Here is a 23,262-nt window from a genome sequence, read left to right on the forward strand (position 1 = left end):
TGAGTTGAGAGCTCAGCACACAGCAGCGTGACATGGGCTGTTACTGTGCCCTGAAGTTAATTTCTCAGCATAAGAAATGCCATGTGTGGCGTGAGAGTGTGTGAACTTCTGTATAAGTTTGCAGGCCAGAGCTTCCGGAGTTGCATCCTGACCTGTAGTTCCACCCCCCCACCCACATGATCCAGATCCTACTCAAGTTTTCTTCCGTCTTAAAAGGGAGTTTTTTCCTGCCATTGTTAATCTAATAATTTTTTGGGGGTCATGTCCTGAGTCTCCGGAAAGCGCCTAGAGGCAAGTTCTATCGTAATAGATGCTATATAAATTTGAATTAAATTGAACTAAAATTAATTGTCATAATTCTTCCATCCTCTAACAAAAGCTGGCACACAAGAGATTCAGTCATAAATTAAAATAATATCTGTCCGTAATAACGTGATCCTTCCACGTGCTACGTCCGGCCAGAGAAAGCCCACCCTGTCTGGTGAAAAGAAGCGGCCTGCTCACTACTCAGGTTAAGGAGGAGACCTGAGCTCAGTGAAGGGCCCTCCCAGGGTTGGTAGAGGATGGCAATGCCCAGGGGCCTCATTTATAAAAGAGTGCGTAGGATTCATACTAAAAGTGTACGTGTGCTCAAAAGCCGAAAATGGCGTGCGCACAAAAAAATCCTGATTTATAAAACAGTGTGCACGCACACTTGCACGCAATGTTCGCTTTATAAATCACAGTCCAGCTGGAAGGTTGCGCACGTGAATTCGCCTCATACCCCGCCCTCTACACGCCCACTTTTTACCAAGAGTGGGCAATGCAAAGTACTTGATGACTGTATTTGCATATAAATGAGCCTGCTGAGCATGCGCAGCGGCTTCCTGCAGCCTGTTTCTGCTGTGCGTCAGGATGAATGAGATGTGTCGAGCCAGGCAACCGTGCCACTAAATTTCACGGAGACTGAGATTGAGATGTTGTGGATGAGGTGGAGGCCAGGAAAACCACATTATTTGGTGGTCACAGTAGTGGCATCACTAACAAAAATAAAGCAAGTGAGTGGCAGCACGTCGTTGCTGCTGTAAACGCTGTGAGTGCCACGGACAGATCTGTGACTGAAATAAAAAAGAAGTGGTCCGATTTGAAAGTGGAGGCCAAGAGGACATAAAATAATTTCTGAAAAATGTCTCTTTTAATATGAGAGCAAAATATTTTAACATTTTTCCTTTAACAACCTGTCGGAGTAGTAGTATGATAAAATGTTGAATAATGATATAAGTTTTTAAGTTTTTATCCTGCTAAATAATTTAGAAATATATTTTGGTCATTTTAAAATACTACCGTATTTTGTCTTTCCATACGGTGCGCTGTGTGGAAAGGCACACCCTCAGTTTTGTGTCATTTCTGTATTTAAAACACACACAGCGCAATGACCGAAAAGGCGCCATCTATACACGGAGAGCCGCCTTACAACACACACACGCGCGCCGCACAACACACACGCGCGCCGCACAACACACACACACACACAAGCATGCAAGTGTGCGTATTTAAAAATAGAGCGGAAGCAAAACATAGTTTGATTGTACTTTATCTACTTGTACTTTATCTAAGTTATTACATTAATCAGTTAGTTAGTAGTCAGGACTCAGCGTGTCGGGCTTCATCCAAGCCTGATCGCGCTGAGACCGGGAGAAATTATCAGCTGAGACCGGGAGAACTGATCAGTACGGAAGAGCGTTAGGGACATGCAGGAGAAAACATATTTTGAGAGGGGAAGGTTTTTTTTTATTGTGCACTTCGAGAAAAAAGTCGAAATGTCGAGAATAATGTTGAAATACAATTTCAAAAATAAAGTCGAAATTTCGACTTTTTTCTTAACATTTCAACTTTATTCACGAAATTTTGACTTTTTTCTCAACATTTCGACTTTTCTCGAAATTGTGCTTCAACATTAATCTCGACATTTGGACTTTTTTCTCTAAATTGTACTTCCACATTAATCTCGACATTTAGACTTTTTTCTCAACATTTTAACTTTTTTCTTGAAATTGTACTTTAACATTAATCTCGACATTTCGATTTTTTTCTCGAAGTGCATAATGAAAAAAAAAATCTTCCTCTTCTAAAATATTATTTTTATTTTTCTCCTGCCTGGGCCTAAAACTCTTCCGTAGATCAGCGGTGCGACGGGCACAAGCCCGCAGCTCTGGCCATGCTGACCAGCCGAGTCACTTTCCGATGCTGGTGTTCTGCCAAGTTGTCCTGCCAAATTGTCCTACCTCCGCGAATGTCCTACCCGTAGGATGAACAGGAAACCAAAAGTGGTCAGCACCTGTATGTGCACCGGGATGGCGCGATTCCAGCGGGTCGGTCTGTCTAACACTCGACCCAGTTCAGCACATAGATCCAAGAGCACTGCTCTAGGGAATCCAAATCGGCTTATTAGCCAGTCATCATCATGGGCCAGGAAATCTTCATGGTCCCTAAATACTCTCTCCATCCTGATCCTGCCATTCACGTGAGCTTCAAGCAGTGCCAGCGCATCCATTGTGCAGCATTACGCACGGCTGTCACCACGCAATTTATATTCTTACTCAGCAATTAGACTGATTGTTACACACCTTGTCACGATAAATAATCATTCTGGTGCTATTCACCACTCAATACCATTTGAAGATGGAAGTATGATATATGAACGTAGTACCTACTACAAATACCTGCGTAATGGCTCACTTACGGAACACATAGATCTATAACACTGCCGGCTTGAGTGTACATGGATCTATGAGTCTGATATGTGATGACATTAAAAGTATGACATGAATCTGGCTTCATTTCACCACCTCACCGCCTGCGTCGCCAGTTCCCCATATCTTCAAAATGTTTGTGCGCTAGGGCCAAGGTTTGCGCAAAGATACGCACATTTTCCCGTTAGTTTTTTGTTTTTTTTTAATCCCAACCTTTGCGTAGAAGGTGGCGTGCGCATTTTTCAAGCCCTGTTTTGTGCGCACGCAAGCTTTATAAATGAGGCCCCAGGACTGTCACTTAGCTAGGAGCACTGGGTGATTTAAAGGAGCTTGAGGCTCCTTTTAAGAAATGAGACTCTCTAGCGCCACCCTTCACCACGACGGCCGTTGGGGGTACTGCAGCCAACAGTGAAGCCGGCACGGGAGAACGGGGAGAACGTTCATGCAGCGTCATGTGACGTCACATCCGCAGCCCAGCGCGGGAAATTCGGGACCGAATTGCAGCACATTTTGCAGCACACAGCCTGTTCAAGGCAAAGGAGAGATACACTAGAGGGCTCATTCTTTTGGGTTTGGAACGCTTCATCTGACATTATTACTAGAAAACTTAAAATGTATACGGATTTTTTTCATACATCTTGCCACAATCCGGCCTCAAGCTCCTTTAATGGGTAAAGAAATCGGGATAAAAATATTTAAAAAATAAAGAAATAAATAAAAATAATAATTATTAATAATAACAATAGTATTTTTTTCTTAAATAGGTGATGTCAACAGGCTGTTATAATTTTAGTACAAAAACAGTAATATAATTCCTGAGTGATTTGTTTGTTTGTTTTTTGCCTCCTACTTGTAATGTGAGCTCATATTTGTACCTCTGTGGAGAACTTTGTTCAGGGCTTAAAGAGTTGTTTGTTTTGGTACTCTTTTTCAAATCTTTAGTTTGATTTTCCCTGCTTCAGTTACATATTTGGTAAAACTGCACCTCTCTTTTGCTGTTGCGTTGATTCTCACATTCATTTAGTGCAAATATTATTTAGGCCATTCTCCACACACATACTTTGCTGAAGTTGGTAATGGAAACCATCCTGGTGGACTAAAATGTATAATAATCTGAGAAAAGAAAAGTATATCTGCAAGTTCATCCAAGTGAGGGCCGCGTAGCTGGCGCTCAAACCCGAAACGTCCTTGTCAGGGGGGCTGATAAGAGGGGGGAGCCAAAATATAACAGATAATGACTGACAATGGAACACACACTGCTGAAAAATATCCATCCAGACTTGTATGAATTAAAAGAACCTTAGTTCACCAATAGGGTCAATTCTGCCCACTTCCAGATTTTTATAGTCACATAAAGGGGAAAAAACAGAAACATTCAATAAAGAAAATGAACAGATGTTTATAACAAAATAAAATGTTTTATTTTTCCATTACAGCAACAACATCAGACTGTAAAATATTTCCATAAATACATTTCCATAAAGTGTTCAAAAAAAGAAAAGCAAGGGCAATAAACCCTTAAACACTGACAGAAAACATATTGGACATTGAGCTTGAAGAAAGTGTATTGCAGTGTTGTGCAAGTTCATTTTTGTCATGAACTAGTTCAAAGTTCAGTTCACATAGTTTAAAAATGAATAGTTCATGTTCATAGTTCACCATTTTCATTAACTAGTTCAGTCAGTTAATTTCAATATTTTTAGGTGAGAAGTACGAATGAAACCCCACCCTATCCTAAAACGGTTCACTGTATACAATCATGTATTGTCCTAGTGGCTTTTCAACTTCACTCAGAGGCTGTAATTATCCAACAATGTAGTCCTTTATCAATTTTTCAACCTGTTGCTGGGAAATCAACCCCCTGAAGGCTGCAGGCAGTGTGACCGGGGTCGTTTGGGGCTGTTACGGGTCTTCATGGTCTTTTCTGATGACTTTTTTTGATTGTCAAGGACTTGCAAATGTTTTCTCACACTGGGCCGATGCTTTAACTCCACATGACGTTTCAAATTTGAAGTTGACGAGGCAGACGTTCTGACATGTTTTCTCAGCGCAGGTGGACATAATTTGGACAGAAAAGTAGTTGTTTTTTTTACCGTCTGACTCTTTGGGAGACAGTGTGTAAAATGCCCACAAATAATCATAAGCGGAGGCATCATCTGCGTCCGCAACGTCTCTCTCTGGAGTGGGATTTGTTTTTTTATGACTATACATAGTGGAGTTTGTTTTTTTTAATACTGCCTGATATAATGTATGTGAATGTAATTGGTGTTCCTGCACAAAAACACAATGGTGGTGGACTTTATTGGTTACCAGACCCGCACACGGCAGCCGTCGTGTGCGGGTCTCAGGCGGCTCCGTTTCGCCCCCCTCTCCAGATTCAGCCCACTTCTTAAAGACACCGGCAGGGAAGAGAGATTGATTAGACACACCTGTGCACAATCACCTGATCCAACCAGCGCCACCTGTGCGCTGCTCCCCCGCAGTCCCTCTCTCCCCCGCAGACCACGCCCCAATCCTACACCCTGCCACATATGGTAATTCACACCATGTTTTTTATTTTTTTTTGCAGACATTTCTTTATTTTCTTGTCTGTCTCTTATCCACTGAAGCCACTCAATGCTTCTCTTAAACACACTTAAGCATCTGTATGCTGCTCTTTGCTCTCCTCCAGCAGCTAAGATGCTCTGGAAAAGAGAGGAAGAAGACAGGAACAGAAGAGATGTTGGGGAGAAGAGTTCGCTGGAGAGGCAGTGAAGTTGACTGAGCTACTGGTTCCCAGCAGCCTTCTCTCTGCAGGACTTTTTGAAAATCCGGCTGAACCAACTTTTCTTCTTCACCACCTTTTCTTTCTTTTTGTTCTTTCCTCTTTCCATTTCTTTAAGATGTTCTTCATCTTTTTCTTTGATGTCATTCAATTCTTTTTGTACCTTTTCATCTCTTCTCTCCTCATATCCCTTTTGTTTCTTAAAGATCTTTAAGAAACGTCTCTTCTTTTTCTCCTTTTTAACAATCATCTCCTCCTCTTTCTCTTCTAATTGTGTCTCCAGCTGCAGTTTCTCATCCTCCTCTTCCAATTATTTCTCCTGTGCTGCTTCATCTTCCTTTTCCTCCACACTTTCCACCTTTCTCTTGAGTCCTGCACAGTCTTTGTCTGTTTTTAGTTTGGTATCACAGATTTGTGTCTTTTCCATTTCCAGGTCCTTCCGACCCGTTTCCACTTCTTTCTTGTTTTCCATTAAAATCTTGATCTCTCCCTGCAGCTTATTCTTGTCAGTCTGCAGGTTTACAGCATGTTTGTCTTCTCGTACCTTCATTTGCTTCATCTCATCTTTCTCCACATTAATATTGCACTGCAACAGTTGCAGGTCTGTCCTCTTCTCCTCCAGATCAAGCATTGCTGCTTGCAACACTTCCATCTCCATCTCATGTTTCTTATTGCCCTCCAGCAGTATCTTTTCTTCTATTTGCAAGCTTTCCTTTTGCTCTTTCAGATCCCTCTTTTCCTTCTGGTATTCTTGTTTTATTTCTTCAGTCTGTCTTTTGAGCTCTTCCAGGATCATTTTCTTATTTGCAACCTTGGCCTCTCTTTCCTTGAACCGTTGCCTTTCACTTGTCAGTTTCGCTAGAGCCTCCTCCACCCGGAACCAGGATTTGTCCTGTTCCCGCTTGTGGTGGAGATGGATCTCCATCTTGTACTCTTCCAGTTTTTTGTTTTTCTCTTGGAGGGACTTTATTCTCCTCCTGCAGCTGCTGGAGTTGCTCTCTCAGGCCAGCTCTTTTTGAGTACAAGTTCTGGTTGATCAACAGGATTCTTTCCATTTCCTCTGCATGACCACCAAGTTCAAACTTTTTCTTGTACTTGGTCAGGAAAGCATGTTCTCTTTTGCAGTCTTTGATCTCCATTTGGAGTTGGACAAGATCTTCTGAGACCCGGGACTGAGCTCCATCGCTGGGAGAGCTCACAAATCCCCGTCTGGTTCTTGGACGTCCTCTAAAAGCCATTTCTGTGATCAACACGGTAGGAAGTCAGGAAAAGTGGGTCCGAGGTTCTGAAGCGTTTTCCGAGTCGTAGACGTGGTTTCCACCAGAGAGGCTTGCCGCGCCCGCCATAAAAAAAATTAGACTTTTACATTAACCAGGTAAATTAAGATATGTGAATATAATCTTTATAGCTTTTACAGATATTAAAAATGTTAAAAGCACCACATGACATCTTTCACGTGCAGACATGAGGCTGGTATCTCGTGTTCAATCTTCAACAAGATGGACTTTTTCCCCTCCAACAGCGTGTTTCTGAAGATTATAGTCAGTGTTGTGTCATTTGTTGTGCTGATTTAAGAACAAACAACGTAGAATTTGACTTCTGTTTGTAAAAATGTTTAAATGGGTTTAGTTTTTTCCCTGTTACTGCTGTGCAGATGACCACAGGTTACTGCCTCCAAGGGTCCTCTTACTCTTTCCAACAGCACTGTGAATGTTTAACGGGTGTGCCAGGGGCGAGGCTTCAGGGGGGGCTGGGGGGGGCGGTACTCCCGCGGCCTGGGACCCAATGGGGCCCGCCCCTGAGGCAGCAGGCACAAGATTTTTTTTTTGTGGCACCACTTGGTTCATATTCATAAATACAAAAGTGGAGCGATAAAACGCAAAGAAAAAGAAAAAAGGGATCAAGAAAAAGCCAAATTGCCCAATCTAGACGCATATTTTATTCGCCCTAATCCTACTCCCGTGGGAGATGAACCTGACGTTGTTAGCAGCGATTCATCCCCGGGCCCGCCAAAAGCTGCATCATGGTCAGGGAACCAGGTTTACAGGTAGGCTAAAGTTATAAAAATCACAGACACACTCTGTCAGCAAGAAAATGTGAGTTTGTGGTAAATTGTGGATATAGTAGCCTGGCCGCCTAGCTTATTTCCTTCTCTGTCTCTTGGCTGTAGCGATGATAATAGGGACTCAGCAGCTGCAAAGGGCCCAGTCATATGCCCTGCCCCCCGGCCTGGCTCTGATATGTTCCGCTACTGAGTGTGTGCACTGCATTGTGGGTAATGTAGCGTGAAGTCGTCGTCTCGTTGAGTATTTTAAATGTGTGCGTTGCCTGCTGGTGAAATGTATTCCGTAATAATTGGACCTAAACAGTGAAGCTGAAACTCACATAATCTGAACAGTTGGAAAATGCGTGGGCGGGATTACTGGGGCTATCTAAAAAAGGTCAGCCCACTGACCGGCCCACCTGGAAAACTCCCGGTATGCCCTGTGGCCAATCCTGTGATACAGTCTGAGAGAAAAGTCACTGGTGAGTTTTTCAGACCAGTTATTCAACAGCTCTTGATGTTAAGGATGAGCAGAAATGCCGTAACAAGTTTTTACATAAAACAAATCATTCCCATCTAGATTAAGTCTAAATATTTTTTTTTTGTCAAGTCTGATAGCATCATCTTCATAATTCACTTTATGTCAATAAATATACCATATGTTGTATCTGTGTCCCAAAAAAAAACAAAACGTGAGGAGGCTAGGTAACTTCATTCTAGTCTGTGTTTGTGACGTCGGCTCACTGAATTACATATTTTTAGACCTTGTCAGAGTTTTTGTTTTACTGGCATCATCAGAAATATTCTTTTTTCACAATATGTCCAATTTAGAGTTAATGTTTTGCATTTTTCTGAGTCCCAACCACAAATTAACAATTTCAATTGTCTTCAGTTAAAAAAATGATGTCTTTCTGACTACTGATATTAAATTCCATTTGATTGAATTATCATCTCTCCCTCTCTCTGGTGGTGGAGATTTTACAGAGTTTATTCAGGAAGGGTTCTCTTACACTTACACATACAATGAATAATCCCTCACTCTCTGCAGCATTTTGTACAATAGATTACTCAATTGTGCCATGCAGTGGCTGTGAGTATGAACTGAAGCTTTCAATCTTCCCTTTACAATGGAGCCTCATTAGAGAGGCATTGATAGGTTGCTGGCATTCCAAGAATCAAATGACATCTATCGATTCATAACATATGCACTCTGATTCTACAGGCGTGATCAGTTTTAGCTTTTAATTAAAAGTGATCATTTTAAATAATGTTGAGAATTTGCTATTAAACTTTGTTCTTGTCTTAAAGGATTCAGAATTTCATCGTCACCAAATAATACAAAATACTTTACATATAAAAAGGGACTCAAAACTCAAAGTTAAATTAACCTGTATAAATCAGCCAGAGCCAATATAAGCAACAGGAAAGTTCACATTAACATACAAATAGCTATTTGCATGCTACAACAGTAACACTATAATTACACACCACATCTTAAGACTTATTGTCAGTACACAGTGAATGCTAAGTCAAATCAGGATCTCAACTAACTCAGGGAATAAATCATCTTGGGCATGAATAAATCCGTTCGATGCAGACACAAAGTATCAATGTTTTTTTATTTTTTCTTCTGGTTGTCTCCCATATTATACCTTGAGCAATGGATGGATTAAATAATCCACCCCTTTCTAATATTTTTAAATAATCAGCAATGGGTTTAACTGTTTTTGGTTTACACCAATTTTAGTGACACACATTTTCATTGAACTAACAAAATAATAGCTTTCAATTATAAATACTCTGTGATATATTACGAACAGATTAAATTTCACAAAACCAGTGTGTTTAGAAAACACTCACTCAGTTTCATAGTGATGTAAATGTGTAAAGTAAACTGGAGATTGTTCTTGTTTGATGGAATTTAAGATGCCCTCTTTTCCAGTTTGATTTGGATTCCCTTCTCTGGTCGCAAGATGAGCTCTCCTACTGGCCGAAGGTTGTCTCGTTGTTGACAGGCTTGGATACTGAATTTACGCAGAGTGGATGCCAAAACCACCTTTTCCTCCATTTGTGCAAAACGCTGACCTAAACATTGTAATACAACAGAAACATAGGAACATAAAGCACACTACATCATACAAAAACTTAATGAGTAATAGAAACAAAAGTATGGAGAGGGAGCCAACAAACAAGGTAAAGCACTCCTGTTCTCACCTATACAGTTGCGGAGTCCAGCTGAGAAAGGGACGTACGCATAAGGAGGTCTGCCCTCTGAATTCTCGGGCAAAAACCGCTCAGGTCTGAACTCCTCTGGCTCAGGGAAATAGCGAGGATCACGGTGAAGAGTATAGGTGACTACGATGGCATTTGCACCTTTGGGAACCGTGAAACCATCTACAAGTAAAAATATACACATAAACACGCCTTCTTTTTTGCTCATCTTTAGTTTAGTTTATTTAATTTGTGTCATTCATTACTTTTATGAATTCTAGAGTTATTGTGCCAGCAAGTATACCATTTATTGGAATTTTTCAAAATGTATTTAAAAAAAAAAAAAGCTCTTAATAATTCCAAACACTAAAGAGACATCTGAGACATCTAGAATGCTAAAACATAATTTCCACCTGTCTTTTGTCAGTCCATATGGAATTCATATGGACATATGTAGGATGTCCCTTAGTGCGATTCAATGCAAGGAAGTGGCTTGTTTGTGCGTGGTCAATGCAACTGCTAACAATGCTAGTGATGCCCAGGCCAACTCGTTGTCAGGGTGACTTCATTGCACAATTGTGTCAGCCAACTGTTAAAAAACTAAACTTTTTTTTTTTTTAAGTTTTAAATGGTAGCATGTGTGGATGCAGTAACTCAGAGCTCTTACTTTGGCAATGGAATTTATGTGTTTTTTTTGTATGTGTTAGGGTGTTACCAGTCCAGGGTGTACTACTGCCTTTGACCTGTAATGGCATAAGCTCCAGCAGACTCCCCTGACCCTGTGTAGGAATAAGCAGCTTGACTTATGCCGCGTTCAGCCAATATCCGATTTTTAGCCGATCCAGATTGAAACTGGATGACTCTTTTGAAGTCTGAACAGTCCCAAACCGCATGAGATCCGTTTTTGCAAACCAGATCGAAACCACCTCCAGGAGGTAGTTTCATATCGCATTCATATCGCATTTGGGCAGATGCGTCTCAGTCTTAACAGCTCCAAACACTCAGATCGGATATGACTGTCCCAGACGCTCCAAACCACCCGCCCATTTCCAGTTGTGGAGCTACTCATCCTTTCACAGAGAGCATGTACAATCTATGATTTCACGTCAAAAACTATTATTTGTAGTTAAAGTGTTGCAAATTCACATTACAAAATGTTTTAATAGCAGAAAAAAAGACCGCATTTCCACGTATGGTGCGGGTCGCCGCGTACCCTACGCCGTAGGTCTGCGTTGGTGTAACGCGGAACCATAAATCAGCCTTCAGTCGCGCTGTGAGCCTGAACCTGCAGCCCGTCAGCTCATCAGGAGGAGAGGTTAAAGAGCGGAGCTGCCAGTTGTTCATTGCTGGTTCGTTTTGTTAACTCTGAGCTTTGTTGGTTGGTTTGTTAGTTTGCTGGTGGTTTTGTTCTGAACACTTTTCTCTGTTTCTCATTTTGCTGGGACGCCGGGTCCCTCCGCCGAGACACAACTTTTGCGGTATGCGTTCATTGGTCTAAAAATGATGCGCAGTGCCGACCCAATCAGAAACGGTACAGATATTTTGGGATTTTTTTATATATATAAAAAAATAAAATTATAAAAAAATAAAGGATCCCCATAACCTTTGATCGGGTGGGCAGGACGCATGTTTGGGTGGACACAGCCCACCCCTGCCCCAAAACCGGCCTCGAGTTCCAGTACACAGAGGTCCGACGGGAGGATTAGAGTGAGATGGGGCAGTCTCAAACGATTTAAAATATTTCACAGTGTATGCCCAGCTTTACAGGTATGGAACAGCATGTGAGCTGGCTCCATATTGTTATTGTTTTTGATGTCGCAATTACATGACTTCACACAATGCACGCGCTGGGTGACGCCTCCGCTCCGACGTCGTTGCTACGGCAACCCGTCAGATCAGTCAAAGATGTGGCCCAGTCTGAACAGAACCAGATCCGATTTGGACACTTGCCAAAAACAGTGTGGACAGTCAGCCCTGAAAATCGGATATGAGAAGGAATCAGATATGAATCAGATTTGCCTGCAGTCTGAACGCGGCCTTATTCCTACCCAGGGTGTAGGAATGTATGGACGAGTAGAACTTCTAAATATTGTATACAAAGGCCACGGTTACACCACCAGAAGCCAGCAATCTCCCAACAACAAGGGTGCTCAACCAGTATAGCAACCCAGGAAGGCACGGCAGTCATTCTACCACCCCACCAGGTTAGAATTACCCTGAGGAAAAAAGTATATGACTAGACAGGCTACCAGGCCGGACACTGAAGTTATGTGCTGACTAGCTAGTGGGGGTGCTAACTATGATCTTTAATCTATCTCTGCAGAAGTAATCCCCCACAAATTGGTCAACAAGCTCTCAAATCTAGAACTAAACACCACTCTCTGCCCATGGATATTGCACTTCCTGATCAAGATCAGGAAATATCAGGAAATATTAGGGTGGGAAACTGCACACCCTCCACTCTCAGACCACCTCATGCACACCTCGAGCAACATTAGCAGCATTAGCAATACAGCAGCAGTACACCAACAGCTGCGTTTCCCTCCACCCCTCGGTCAAGCTCCTGAAGTTCGCTGACGACACCACCCTGGTGGGCCTCATCTCCAGGTGTGATGAGTCGGCCTACAGGAGGGAGATCGAGCGGTTGCTGAGTTGGTGATGTCACAACAACTTGGAGCTTAACACCCGCAAGACAGTGGAGATGGTGGTGGATTTCAGGAGGAACAAAGCCCCTCCCCTTCCCATCGTGCTGGGAGACACACTGGTGGACTCTGTGGACTCTTTCCGCTTTCTGGGACTTAACATCTCCAGGGATTTGAAGTGGGAACTGAATTCCACGGCCCTTCTGAAAAAGGCCCAAAAAAGACTGTTCTTCCTCCGACAGCTGAGGAAATTCAATGACAAAAAAAAAAATAATAATAATAATAATGATAATCATATACTGGACTATAATTTATTTAATGTATATGCCTGCACTTTATTTTTGCTTATTCCTCACTGCGGTATTTGTGTCTGTGTTTTATTTATTTACACGTGAAAAGAATACTCTGAGTAGGCACACTGTTATCAACGTGACAATTTCCTATGTGTGTTACACAAATGGCAAATAAATGCAATCTGAATCTGAATCTGAACACACTAAAGACTGAACCCACCCAGGTCACCAACTGACCCCCTTCAATTGGGTAAAAGATTCCGGTTTATCCAATCACAAACCAGTAAACTGAGAAAAATGAGACAGCACTGATCATTAAACAAACCCACTTCCACACCTCTGTATCAGCTTTCATGCACTTGGGACCTGAAAAATGTCATTATACTTTGCAAACTCTTAATACATTAATTCACAAAACTGCAGATTGTACTATTGTCACAGATGGATTTTTAGGACCCAAGTGCAGTTCAACGACGGGTAGAGTAGAAAAGTATTTGATAGAATTAACAGGAAGGGTTTTCAGCTGGAAGCAGGAAACAGTCATTGGAAGACTCGAGGAACCAACAGCAGACAGTACTGAATGGCAGGCTAGCTCTGGAATAGGCACACTGTTCATGTGAGTGTTCAATGAAGGCAACAACCCCGTGGAGGGGCTAGCTGGGATCGTGAACAGAGCGGAAGCAGTATCAGAACCAGGCAGACCATCAGTGGGGAAAACAATGTCCAGAGGGAGCAGACAGAAGGATTGTTGTTGACGGGCAGAGGGTTGGGGCAGAGACAAGAAGATGGGGCAATACTGAGTGCTGGAAAGCAGTCCATGCTGCAAAGGCAATCTGGCCCCAAGTGAGGTGTCAGTGCAGCTTAAATGCTAGCTGCCTGATGAGCAGTGATGAGCTGCAGCCGGGACCAAACAGGTGTGGTACATGAAGCAGATGGGGACGTGTGGCAGGGAGGTGAGTGAACTCGCTTACCACAGCATGAGCCAACAGGGCAGAGTGTGACAACTGTAGTGTTGTAAAATTGTTTATATTATACTTGTATCATATTATGTTAATGTTTAATGTGTTAAATTGTATTTTTACTTTTTATTTCTTATGTACATTGTGCTGCTAATCTCTGCGATATACAAATTTTGTTGTGTCTTGATACAATTACATTACATTTTTTGTTTGTTTTTTACACTCTGGTAGCTAGAATTGGATATTAGCACAGAGTCCACTGCACAAGTTGAAATTCTTCATATTAAGGCAAATAGCCCTCAAAAAAGCATCTATAGAACGAGTGTCGCAACAATATCAGAAATTACAGAGGGTTCCTACGGGAAAGAACAGACAAACGGATGTATCGCATGAATGCACACAAAGTGTAAACGACTCGTGATACTCAAGCTCAGTAATATAATTCATGTAATGGGATTTCATAGAACACGCCTGTAGCAATCTCGCGCTACTGGGGGTCGACGACAGGGGAAGAGGACACAGAGTTTCGTGGAGAAATTGTGAATCTTTATTCCTAATCACCCAGACGTGTATCAGCACTCCGCTCTGTGTCATTCCTCCCAGCAGAACCCTTTGCTGGTGTGCAGCCACTCCTTAAATAGCCAGGCAGGGTGGAGAGATTGATTGGGCCCAGGTGTGCCCAATCAGCCGAACCAGGCCCGCGCCACCTGTGTGCTGCTCCCCGCAGACCACGCCCAATCCTCCACCCTGCCACACACCCCCATCGCCCGACTCAGGCCGGGGACCATCTGGCCTAGCCAACTCCCCCCTCCCCCTCGGAGCGGGAGAGGAAGCCAGAGACCGCCATCTGAGCCCCCTGGCCTGAGGCCACCGGGTCTCCCAGGTCGGGCTGACCGGCGAGGCAGTTCGGGAGGTCGCCCTCGGGGTCGGGCCGACCGGCGAGAGGGCCGTTCTCAGCACTGGGCCAAAGGTGGCCTCGGGGCAGACGGAATCCGCGGCACTGGCTGATATGCGCCCAGGACCACCCCCTCCCCGACGCAGCACTGCTCCAGAAGCTGGACCGCCTCCGGAACCGGCGCGTCCAGGACCGCCTCCGGAACCGCCTCTGGAACCGCCTCCGGAACCGGCGCGTCCAGGACCGCCTCCGGAACCGGCGCGTCCAGGACCGCCTCCGGAACCGGCGCATCCAGGACCGCCTCCAGAACCGGTACGTCCAGGACCGCCTCCGGAACCGGCGCATCCAGGACCGCCTCCGGAACCGCCTCTGGAACCGCCTCCGGAACCGGTGCGTCCAGGACCGCCTCCGGAACCGCCTCTGGAACCGCCTCCGGAACCGGCGCATCCAGGACCGCCTCCAGAACCGGTACGTCCAGGACCGCCTCCGGAACCGGCGCATCCAGGACCGCCTCCGGAACCGCCTCTGGAACCGCCTCCGGAACCGGCGCGTCCAGGACCGCCTCCGGAACCGCCTCTGGAACCGCCTCCGGAACCGGCGCGTCCAGGACCGCCTCCGGAACCGGCGCATCCAGGACCGCCTCCAGAACCGGTACGTCCAGGACCGCCTCCGGAACCGGCGCATCCAGGACCGCCTCCGGAACCGGCGCGTCCAGGTACGCCTCCGGAAACGGCGCGTCCAGGACCGCCTCAGGAACCGGCGCTTGGCGGCCTCCAGCCACCGCTCCGCGGCCTGCCGGCTGCTGCACCATCTGTGTGCTGCTCCCCCGCAGACCACGCCCAATCCTCCACCCTGCCACAACGTCTTTTTTGTATTTGCATACAAAATCATGATTGAGTAGCTCTGTATACTTCACTGTAAGTACAATGTGTATACACACACTATTCGGCCTCTATGATCATGTTCTCTAAGTTATGGTGGTGGGAGATGTAGTGTTCAGTGTTAGCTTAATAAATAAACAGATTAACAGGGGGGGGGGTTTAAAAACTTGAAAAAGTAAGAACATGGTCTCAGCATAATTTGCAAAATAGAGGTTTAGAAGATATCAACAACTGTTTTGCTGTCTGAGACTATATACAAACATATACTGTAAGGGTTAAAGGAGTGTTATTCCTTTTACTTTCATTTCACATTTTTTATATTCTGTCATTGTTTTATTAGCTTTGGCATGAACTGACGAGACTATAACTGCACCTTTATAGTTGGGTAACTTACTGATATGACAGTCGTCACAGAGACTTCGGGCAAAGAAGGGCACAGAAGGAAACAGTCTCAGAGATTCTTTGATTACACAATCCAGGTATTTGAGCTGCTTCAGGTCCTCCGTATTTACGGGTCGATCAGATGTACCTTTGCACATTAAAAAAGACCAACAATTTAAACACTCCTTTTAAGCAAAGATGTTCACATAAAACAAAGTTCAGACAAGCACTTGTAGATCAGACACCTAAAGTTGTGTGAGTCAATTTTCTGTTGTTTTTGTTGTTGTTATCCTACTTCTATTTATTCATCATGATCTACTTACTTAATTGTATTCAGCAGATCAAGGTGTATCACTGTTAAATAAACCAATTCAATTAGCAATCATCTTTATATCCCTGAGGACTACATTGCAGATCATGAAATAATAACCAAGTTGTTAACGTTTTTTTTAGAAAGTGTTTAAAGAACACTGAGCTGCTCATTTGGTCTCCAAACTCCCCAGCTTCCAGTCCGACAAGATCTATTGGAAGCAATCCCAATGGGCCATAATGTTATGGCTAACCAGCATAGATAATGATTAATAGATCAACCTATGGCTAATTATTAATTAAAACGTTTTGAATGTTGCTGTTTTTAGATCTTTAACCTAGTGTAAACTCAGCATTGACTGAGAGGGCCTATAGTTTACAATGTAGAAATGGAGGCCATTGTAAATGAATCTGCTCAGCAGAGACAGTAATTTATTAATGTGTGTTTTGGCAAGGATTTTCACAGCTATTATCCCTATAAAAGAGTAAATGAGTTTGACTAATGAGCCAAAATCCATCAGGCAGCAAAATAAACAAATCCATTAAAGTGAGAAAAGAGGGTATTGGATGTGTTAATGTTACCAAACACCTCCTGGAGCTCCTGCTGAACCTTTCTTTGGATCTCAGGGTGGGAGCCCAGCAGATGTAGGGTCCAGTTCATAGAAGCAGCTGTAGTATCATGACCCTGCAAAACAGTGGTGCTTTTAAAAAATAATTAGATAAAGAAAAAAAAAAGGAAAAAAATAAAGAAAATAAAGAAAAAATGAAGAAAAAAAAATAAAAATAAAATAAATAAATAAATAAATAACTAGATTATATGACTTTAAAGCTGTGCAATATAACTTGTCCAGCATTTTCTTTTTTACCTTAATGTCTTACCACCAACCTCAAACATGAAAGTGTCCACTTCCTCCTGGATGTCCTGATGGCTCAACTTGTTTCCATTTTCATCTTGGGTCTTCAAGAGCATGTCCAGAAAGGCTCGGCGTTTCCTGGTGCCCTGGTCTGACTCGCTGTCTGATTCACTAGAGGACATGATCCTTGTTCTTTCTTTTATCACCTGAACACAGACATTTATGGGTGTTGTCCATGGTTACCTTTCCTTCAGGAATTCTACATCATTGTATCCAATAAAAACTGCATGATTAATGATATCAGCACCACAGGACCCATGACCTACTTTGTTTGTAAAGGAATGAAGAACCTTGAGAGTCTTGTCGTGTTCCTTGCCCTCACCAAAGTAGTAGTACATACAATCAGGCCAGAACCAAGGTGTCCTCTGCCTACGGCTGATAATGTCGCTCATTCTGAGGATGAAACAATAGAGTGGGTAATCAGAATATTTTCCTTCATTAATGTCAGTAAATAATGTCAGAGTTATAGAAAAAGTGATAATAACTCACTTATAGACACTCTTAACATACTCTGATTCAGAATTACTCTGGGCATAAATTTTCTTTCCCATTGCAGTTTCTGAAACAAAAGAGAAACATTTTTTTTTGAATATCCAAACAGAATTTATGTTTTGACCCTAATAAGAAGGCTCTGGACATTTTGATTACTGTGCCTGTATTGACACAGTCTTTTCCAAAACATATTTTTCTTACATCCTTTCAACAAAATTTATAAAGCAGAGGTGCCAGACCTTCTCCTCAAACCTTTAGTAGGGATGGGAATTGTTAAGAATTTATCATTTCTGGTTCCAATATCGATATCGCTCGTCGATTCTCATCCAGTTATATACAGTACAAATATAGTACAAATGACTTTGGTTGGATTATCACTTTAATTTCAAGTATGCACCAATATTTTGCACTCAAATGTATCTAAATCAAAGCTGGCTTAAGATGAAAAACAGGAACCTTTTCAAATGTACATTGTGACATAAATACAATGGCAATCATCAACTTTTGGATAATAAGGATTTTCAGGCCAGCAAAGAGATGATATGTATCCAGAATGCCCTGTCTTCCTAAGGATCACTTCCCAGCTGGTCATGGCCAAAAACACCTCCCCAGCGAGCAGAGCCGCCTGGGAGATTTGCGAGGCCCTGTTCCAAAATTGCGAGGGGGGGGCCCTCGCCCGCAAAATTTTTGGGTTTTTCGGGTCGGATTGAGTGTCTATATGTGCAATTTTAACTCTCCAATTAGCAAAATACTGGATACCTTCCCCTGCCTCATCATCTCTTGCCTCGACGCGGGGCCCCACGGCTGCTTGAGACCCGGTCGGATCGGTGATTTTTGTAACAAATTTATCAAACGAGCCTTTCAGAGAGGCATTAAACTCTTCCATTTTCTTTAGTTATTTTCTTTTTTCATCCCCTGATGGAAATTTTCTGAATCTGTCTCGTTCTCTCGACATTTGTTCCAACTCCACCGTCTGGATCAGAGCAGCTTGTGTCTGCGCTTGGTCTGATCAGTTGTATGGAACAACAGACACACGCATCATTGCACATATATTTATTGATATGCACAGACTAGTACACATTTAGGTCTGTAATGGAACGTGTCTGTTGATATTTATAAGGGAAAAAACGAAAAACAAAAACGAAAAAAAAAAAAAAAAATTGATTTTTTTTTTTTTTGCGACCGCACGGCGCGAGGCCCCGTGCGGTCGCATGGTTCGCACACCCCTTGCGGCGGCCCTGCCAGCGAGGCATCTAGGATATCTACCTCCAAATCCCTTCCATATGGCTGCGCTTCACATTATTTCTCAGGAAGAGTCCAGCCACCCTACAGAGAAAACTCCTTCAGCCAACTTGAACTGCTTATTGAGCCAACAACTTATTTTCATCGCAGAGAGGGGTTTCTGCATGGATGTATTATATAACTGGATACGGTGCTAAAAATGGCCGCCCATTCATTTCAATGCATTCTGCTCAGCCAGCGCATGTGCCGAAAAAATTTCGGACTTCCTGGTTTACTTCCTGGTACACGGGCCCATAGAGCATGCGCAGTTGAGTCACCTCCCATGATGCTCTGGGGCACATCAATGGCACCGACACGGCCGTGACATCACGCCCAGAAAGAGACTTTTCTTTGACTTTTCTGGCCGTTATAAAACATTTTTGACGGATATAAAGTCCATGACTTAAAAATATAGAATACAAAGATTAGTAATTGCCGGTGATTACAGCTGGAGGTGTCCTGTGAACAGTTTTAGAGGCTTCTCTTTTACTATTGCGGTCTATGGGAAAAAAGCTTTCTGGGCCCCATGGGATTTTTTGTTGCAGTACCGCGGCTGGCCACTGGAAAAAATCGGCACACCTTCTGAGCGCGAGACTGGGGGGCTGGGTTTCTGTCATGCTTTTTTTTTGTTTTTTTTGTTCCTGTTGTATTTTGAAAGTCTGTTTCCTTGTGTTTCGTTATTAGTTGGACTTCCCCGTTCCCATCTGCCATCTGATTGTTTGCTCCTGTGTCTCGTCAGTCTTGTAAGTATATCCTGTCTTATCAGTCCCTTCCTCCCTGTTGGTGTGTACTGTTTTATCTCCTGATGTACTCTGTCCTGTTTTTTATTGGGGGGGGGGGGGGGGGGTCATGTTTAGCTTTTGTGTGTGGGTTTCTGAGGTGGGGGGGTTGTCCTGAGCTCTTTTTTGAGTTTAGTTCCTTCTGGTTTATATGTATGGATTCCCTGCCTAGCAGCGCTTTTTGTTTAATAAAATAACTTTTTTAACATAACCATACGCCTCCTCTCCTACATTTGGTTCCCGCTACAATCTCCAAATCGTGACAGCTTTTCGTCTTTTTTGCAAATGAAAGTCATGGACTTGAAAATGAAAAATATATTTCCTTAGCCAGATATTCTCAGGAAAACCCTTAGATATTTAGTTCCAGCAAGATTGGTTTGGGAACCTGTGCTTTGTACTGAACCCAATCAAATCTAGCCTCTTGACCTCACACACAAGCTTGGGTTCATGCCCTCAAAGTGGAGACATACAGTACCATATCCCAACTACCTTTTCTGTAACCGAGGGTCTAAACACAAAGACCCAGACCTTCAGTTGCTACCCATATCACACCACGCTGTATTCATATTGTCATTCCTGCAGGTGTTGACCCCACAGGAGGGTGCGCTGGCCCCAGAAGTTGCTCACCAACCATATATTCCTGTTAATGAGCCTATCCCCAAACTACCATTTATCATTTCAAGTACACTGATTGTCCCCAAATTGGCAGCCTACAAAGACTGTACCCCGCCTCTCTGTTTCGTGCTCTGTCTATCCGTCTTACCACAGATAATATCTAGTGCACAGAGAGTGATGTGGCTGAAGCAGTTGAATGGACCCTTCCCCGCCTGCTTCCCCAGCTTTTCCACCAGAATCTTTGCTTGCTCGTTCATTACTTCCAAGAATTCCGTCAGGATGGAGAAGTGGAACGTTGGTGTCAGGATCTTCCTCCGTTGACGCCACTTTTTCCCAGTACTGATGAGAGACATGTAGAAATTGTTTGCTTAGTCTTATTGTTACCATAACAATGAGTAACAGCAAAGAGACAGTTTGGTGAGACTATTCCCTGTCAAAAGGATTGACTTTTTTTTACTTATTTTTTTTACTTATTTTTTTTACAATATTGTTGAGGATTTCCCCAATCGATTCCTCTGCAGATTAATGCTCCACAGAAGCCGACCCCTTTGTTTAGTGACAGTTTCACTATAATATTAACTGTTTAAACAACTAATGTGTTTATCTCATCACATTTTTTAAGCTTTTAGGCCAAAATACAATTATAACAATTATGTTATAATTAACAAATGATGGTAAATACTTCCGAACCAACACCATACTCGGATAAATAATATAATTTGTAATGACATCGAAAATTAGTATGTCTGAAATATCTTTCTTTCTGTTTGTCAGTGCTATATTTGTAATATTTGAAACTTCTTATGGGCAGTTTTGATTTTTCAGCCACATTTATACCTGGTGAGCAGCCCAGTTCCAAGCCAAGGATGAAGAAACTTGTATGCAAAAGACTTGTCCAGATGAACGGGGTTACTGAGAACCTTCTACAAAAGACAGTTTGCTGTTAGACAGAGCGAGAGTAAGGGATAGATGTCTAATGGCATAAGGTGGTAACAAAGCTTCTATCTTAGATGTGAGCACTTTGGCTACACTATAACAGCATGTTAAAAACATGGAAGCAAAAATGTGTTCTTCATGTCCAGCAGTCTACAGAAGCAATCACATTTATGTAGCCTAATAGCTAAAATACCCAGTAAAACAAATAAAGATCCTTAATCCTATTATATATGAAAATCAACCACCATGTTAAAGGAAAACCACCAAGTTAACTCTCAATCATTGAAATCACACCATTACAGTGCAGATTCTCAGCACATCAGCATCAGCATCTAAGAAGAAGCTGCTCTAGTTCTGGTACTTGAGAATCGACTGCTGTGCACCACAATGCACCACTGCTATGGTTCACGTGTTTTTAATTATCCATCCATCCATCCATTCTCCACCGCTTATCCATTCCCGGGTCGCGGGGGCAGCAGTCTCAACAGAGATGCCCAGACTTCCTTCACCCCAGACACTTCCTCCAGCTCTTCTGAGGGGAGTCTATGACGTTCCCAGGCCAGCCGAGAGACATAGTCTCTCCAGCGTGTCCTGGGTCTTCCCTGGGGTCTCCTCCCGGTGGGACATGCCTGGAACATCTCCCTAGGGAGGAGGGACATTCCTGGAACACCTCCCTAGGGAGGCGTCCAGGAGGATCCGGTACAGATGCCCAAGCCACCTCAGCTGACTCCTCTCAATGTGAAGGAGCAGCGGCTCGACTCCGAGCTCCTCCCGGGTGACCAAACTCCTCACCCTATCTCTAAGGGAGCGTCCAGCCACCCTGCGGAGGAAACTCATCTCGGCCGATTGTATCCGCGATCTTGTCCTTTCGGTCACTACCCAAAGTTCATGACCATAGGTGAGGGTAGGTGCGTAGATTGACCGGTAAATCGAGAGCTTCGCCTTTCGACTCAGCTCCTTCTTCACCACGACGGTCCAGTACATCGACCGCATTACTGCGGACGCTGCACCGATCCGTCTGTCAATCTCACGCTCCATCGTTCCCTCACTCGTGAACAAGACCCCGATATACTTGAACTCCTTCACCTGAGGCAGGAATTCTCCACCCTGTTTTTAATTAGTATTAATTTATTTAAACTGAGAGGATTGTAGTATATCCAGCTGGTAGTTGGGTCCGTACTATCACTGTGATAAATTTGCATGCAACTAAATTGGTTAAAAGTTTTCTTGGGTCAGAATATCACAATAAGCATGTACATATTTACATTTTGCACATATTTATTCATGTTTTTTAATGGTGTTGTAAAAGTGGATGAGTCAGTAAACATACCTCAACATTTTCAGCATGATAGAGAATCACGAATGGAATTGGTCCAACCCAGATTTTAAACAACGGTTTATCTCTGAACTCTTGAGTGTAATCGACAATTTGCCGGAAAAATTCTGAAACAAGGTCCAATAAAGTTCAAAACAGGATTATGCATGCTGTCCAGCCTGCTTTGGAATGTTAGGTGCTTTCTTACCTCCTGGATCGGTTTTGAACATCAGTGCATGTCCTATGAAGGGGTATGACCTTTCCAACCCCGGAATGGGCTTCATCTCAAACCATTTGTGCAGGTAATTGCTCAGGGGCTTGTAGGTGATGTAAGTCAGAGCAGCAATGAAGAGACTAACTCCAAGCAAAGGTAAGCTATAACTACCAAGTAAAACTGTCATATTTTATGCAGTGTGTAAGTCCAGTATGAGTGAGGGTTCAGATATCTGCACCAGTCTGCTTTTATCTGTATTGACTATTTGCAGAGTCTGACACGCCTGCATCAACTGCAGCTCCTCGCTTCAGTTACCAAACAATTCATTGGTTTGAAGTATCTCTTTGCTATGGGGAAGATTGTTAAGGAATGCTGAGTAACAGAGAAAAACTCAACATGTACAATAGCTGATATACTAGAAAAATATGAACTAATAACATAATGTGATAAACACATCAGCTGTATTTGCAGACTGTTAATAATTTACCATGTGGTTGACGTCCCTTAACCAGAAACCTTGTCCCATGTCCTTTTTATGTAAACATTTAAGCCATGACAAACTGGGCTTAATCAGTAACAGCATCAGTGCAATATTATTTTATGAT

The 23,262-nt window shown here is 43.1% G+C and overlaps 1 protein-coding gene across 1 annotated transcript; it reads right to left on the minus strand.

The window, feature by feature from the left end:
* Positions 1-8,574: 8,574 nt before the first annotated feature.
* On the minus strand, positions 8,575-22,868 carry LOC133441608 (cytochrome P450 4V2-like). The gene is made up of 11 exons (XM_061719085.1): positions 22,652-22,868; positions 22,459-22,571; positions 21,030-21,115; positions 20,341-20,531; positions 17,515-17,584; positions 17,292-17,418; positions 16,998-17,171; positions 16,694-16,796; positions 15,816-15,950; positions 9,755-9,934; positions 8,575-9,625 (listed from the first exon to the last, which is right to left on the minus strand). Exons 1-11 carry the CDS (start codon positions 22,842-22,844, stop codon positions 9,462-9,464), a joined length of 1,536 nt encoding a protein of 511 aa, XP_061575069.1. The 5' UTR covers positions 22,845-22,868; the 3' UTR covers positions 8,575-9,461.
* Between the last annotated feature and the right edge of the window lie 394 nt (positions 22,869-23,262).

This window comes from Cololabis saira, chromosome 1 (assembly GCF_033807715.1).
Source record: "Cololabis saira isolate AMF1-May2022 chromosome 1, fColSai1.1, whole genome shotgun sequence".
Taxonomy (NCBI): Eukaryota; Metazoa; Chordata; class Actinopteri; order Beloniformes; family Belonidae; genus Cololabis; species Cololabis saira.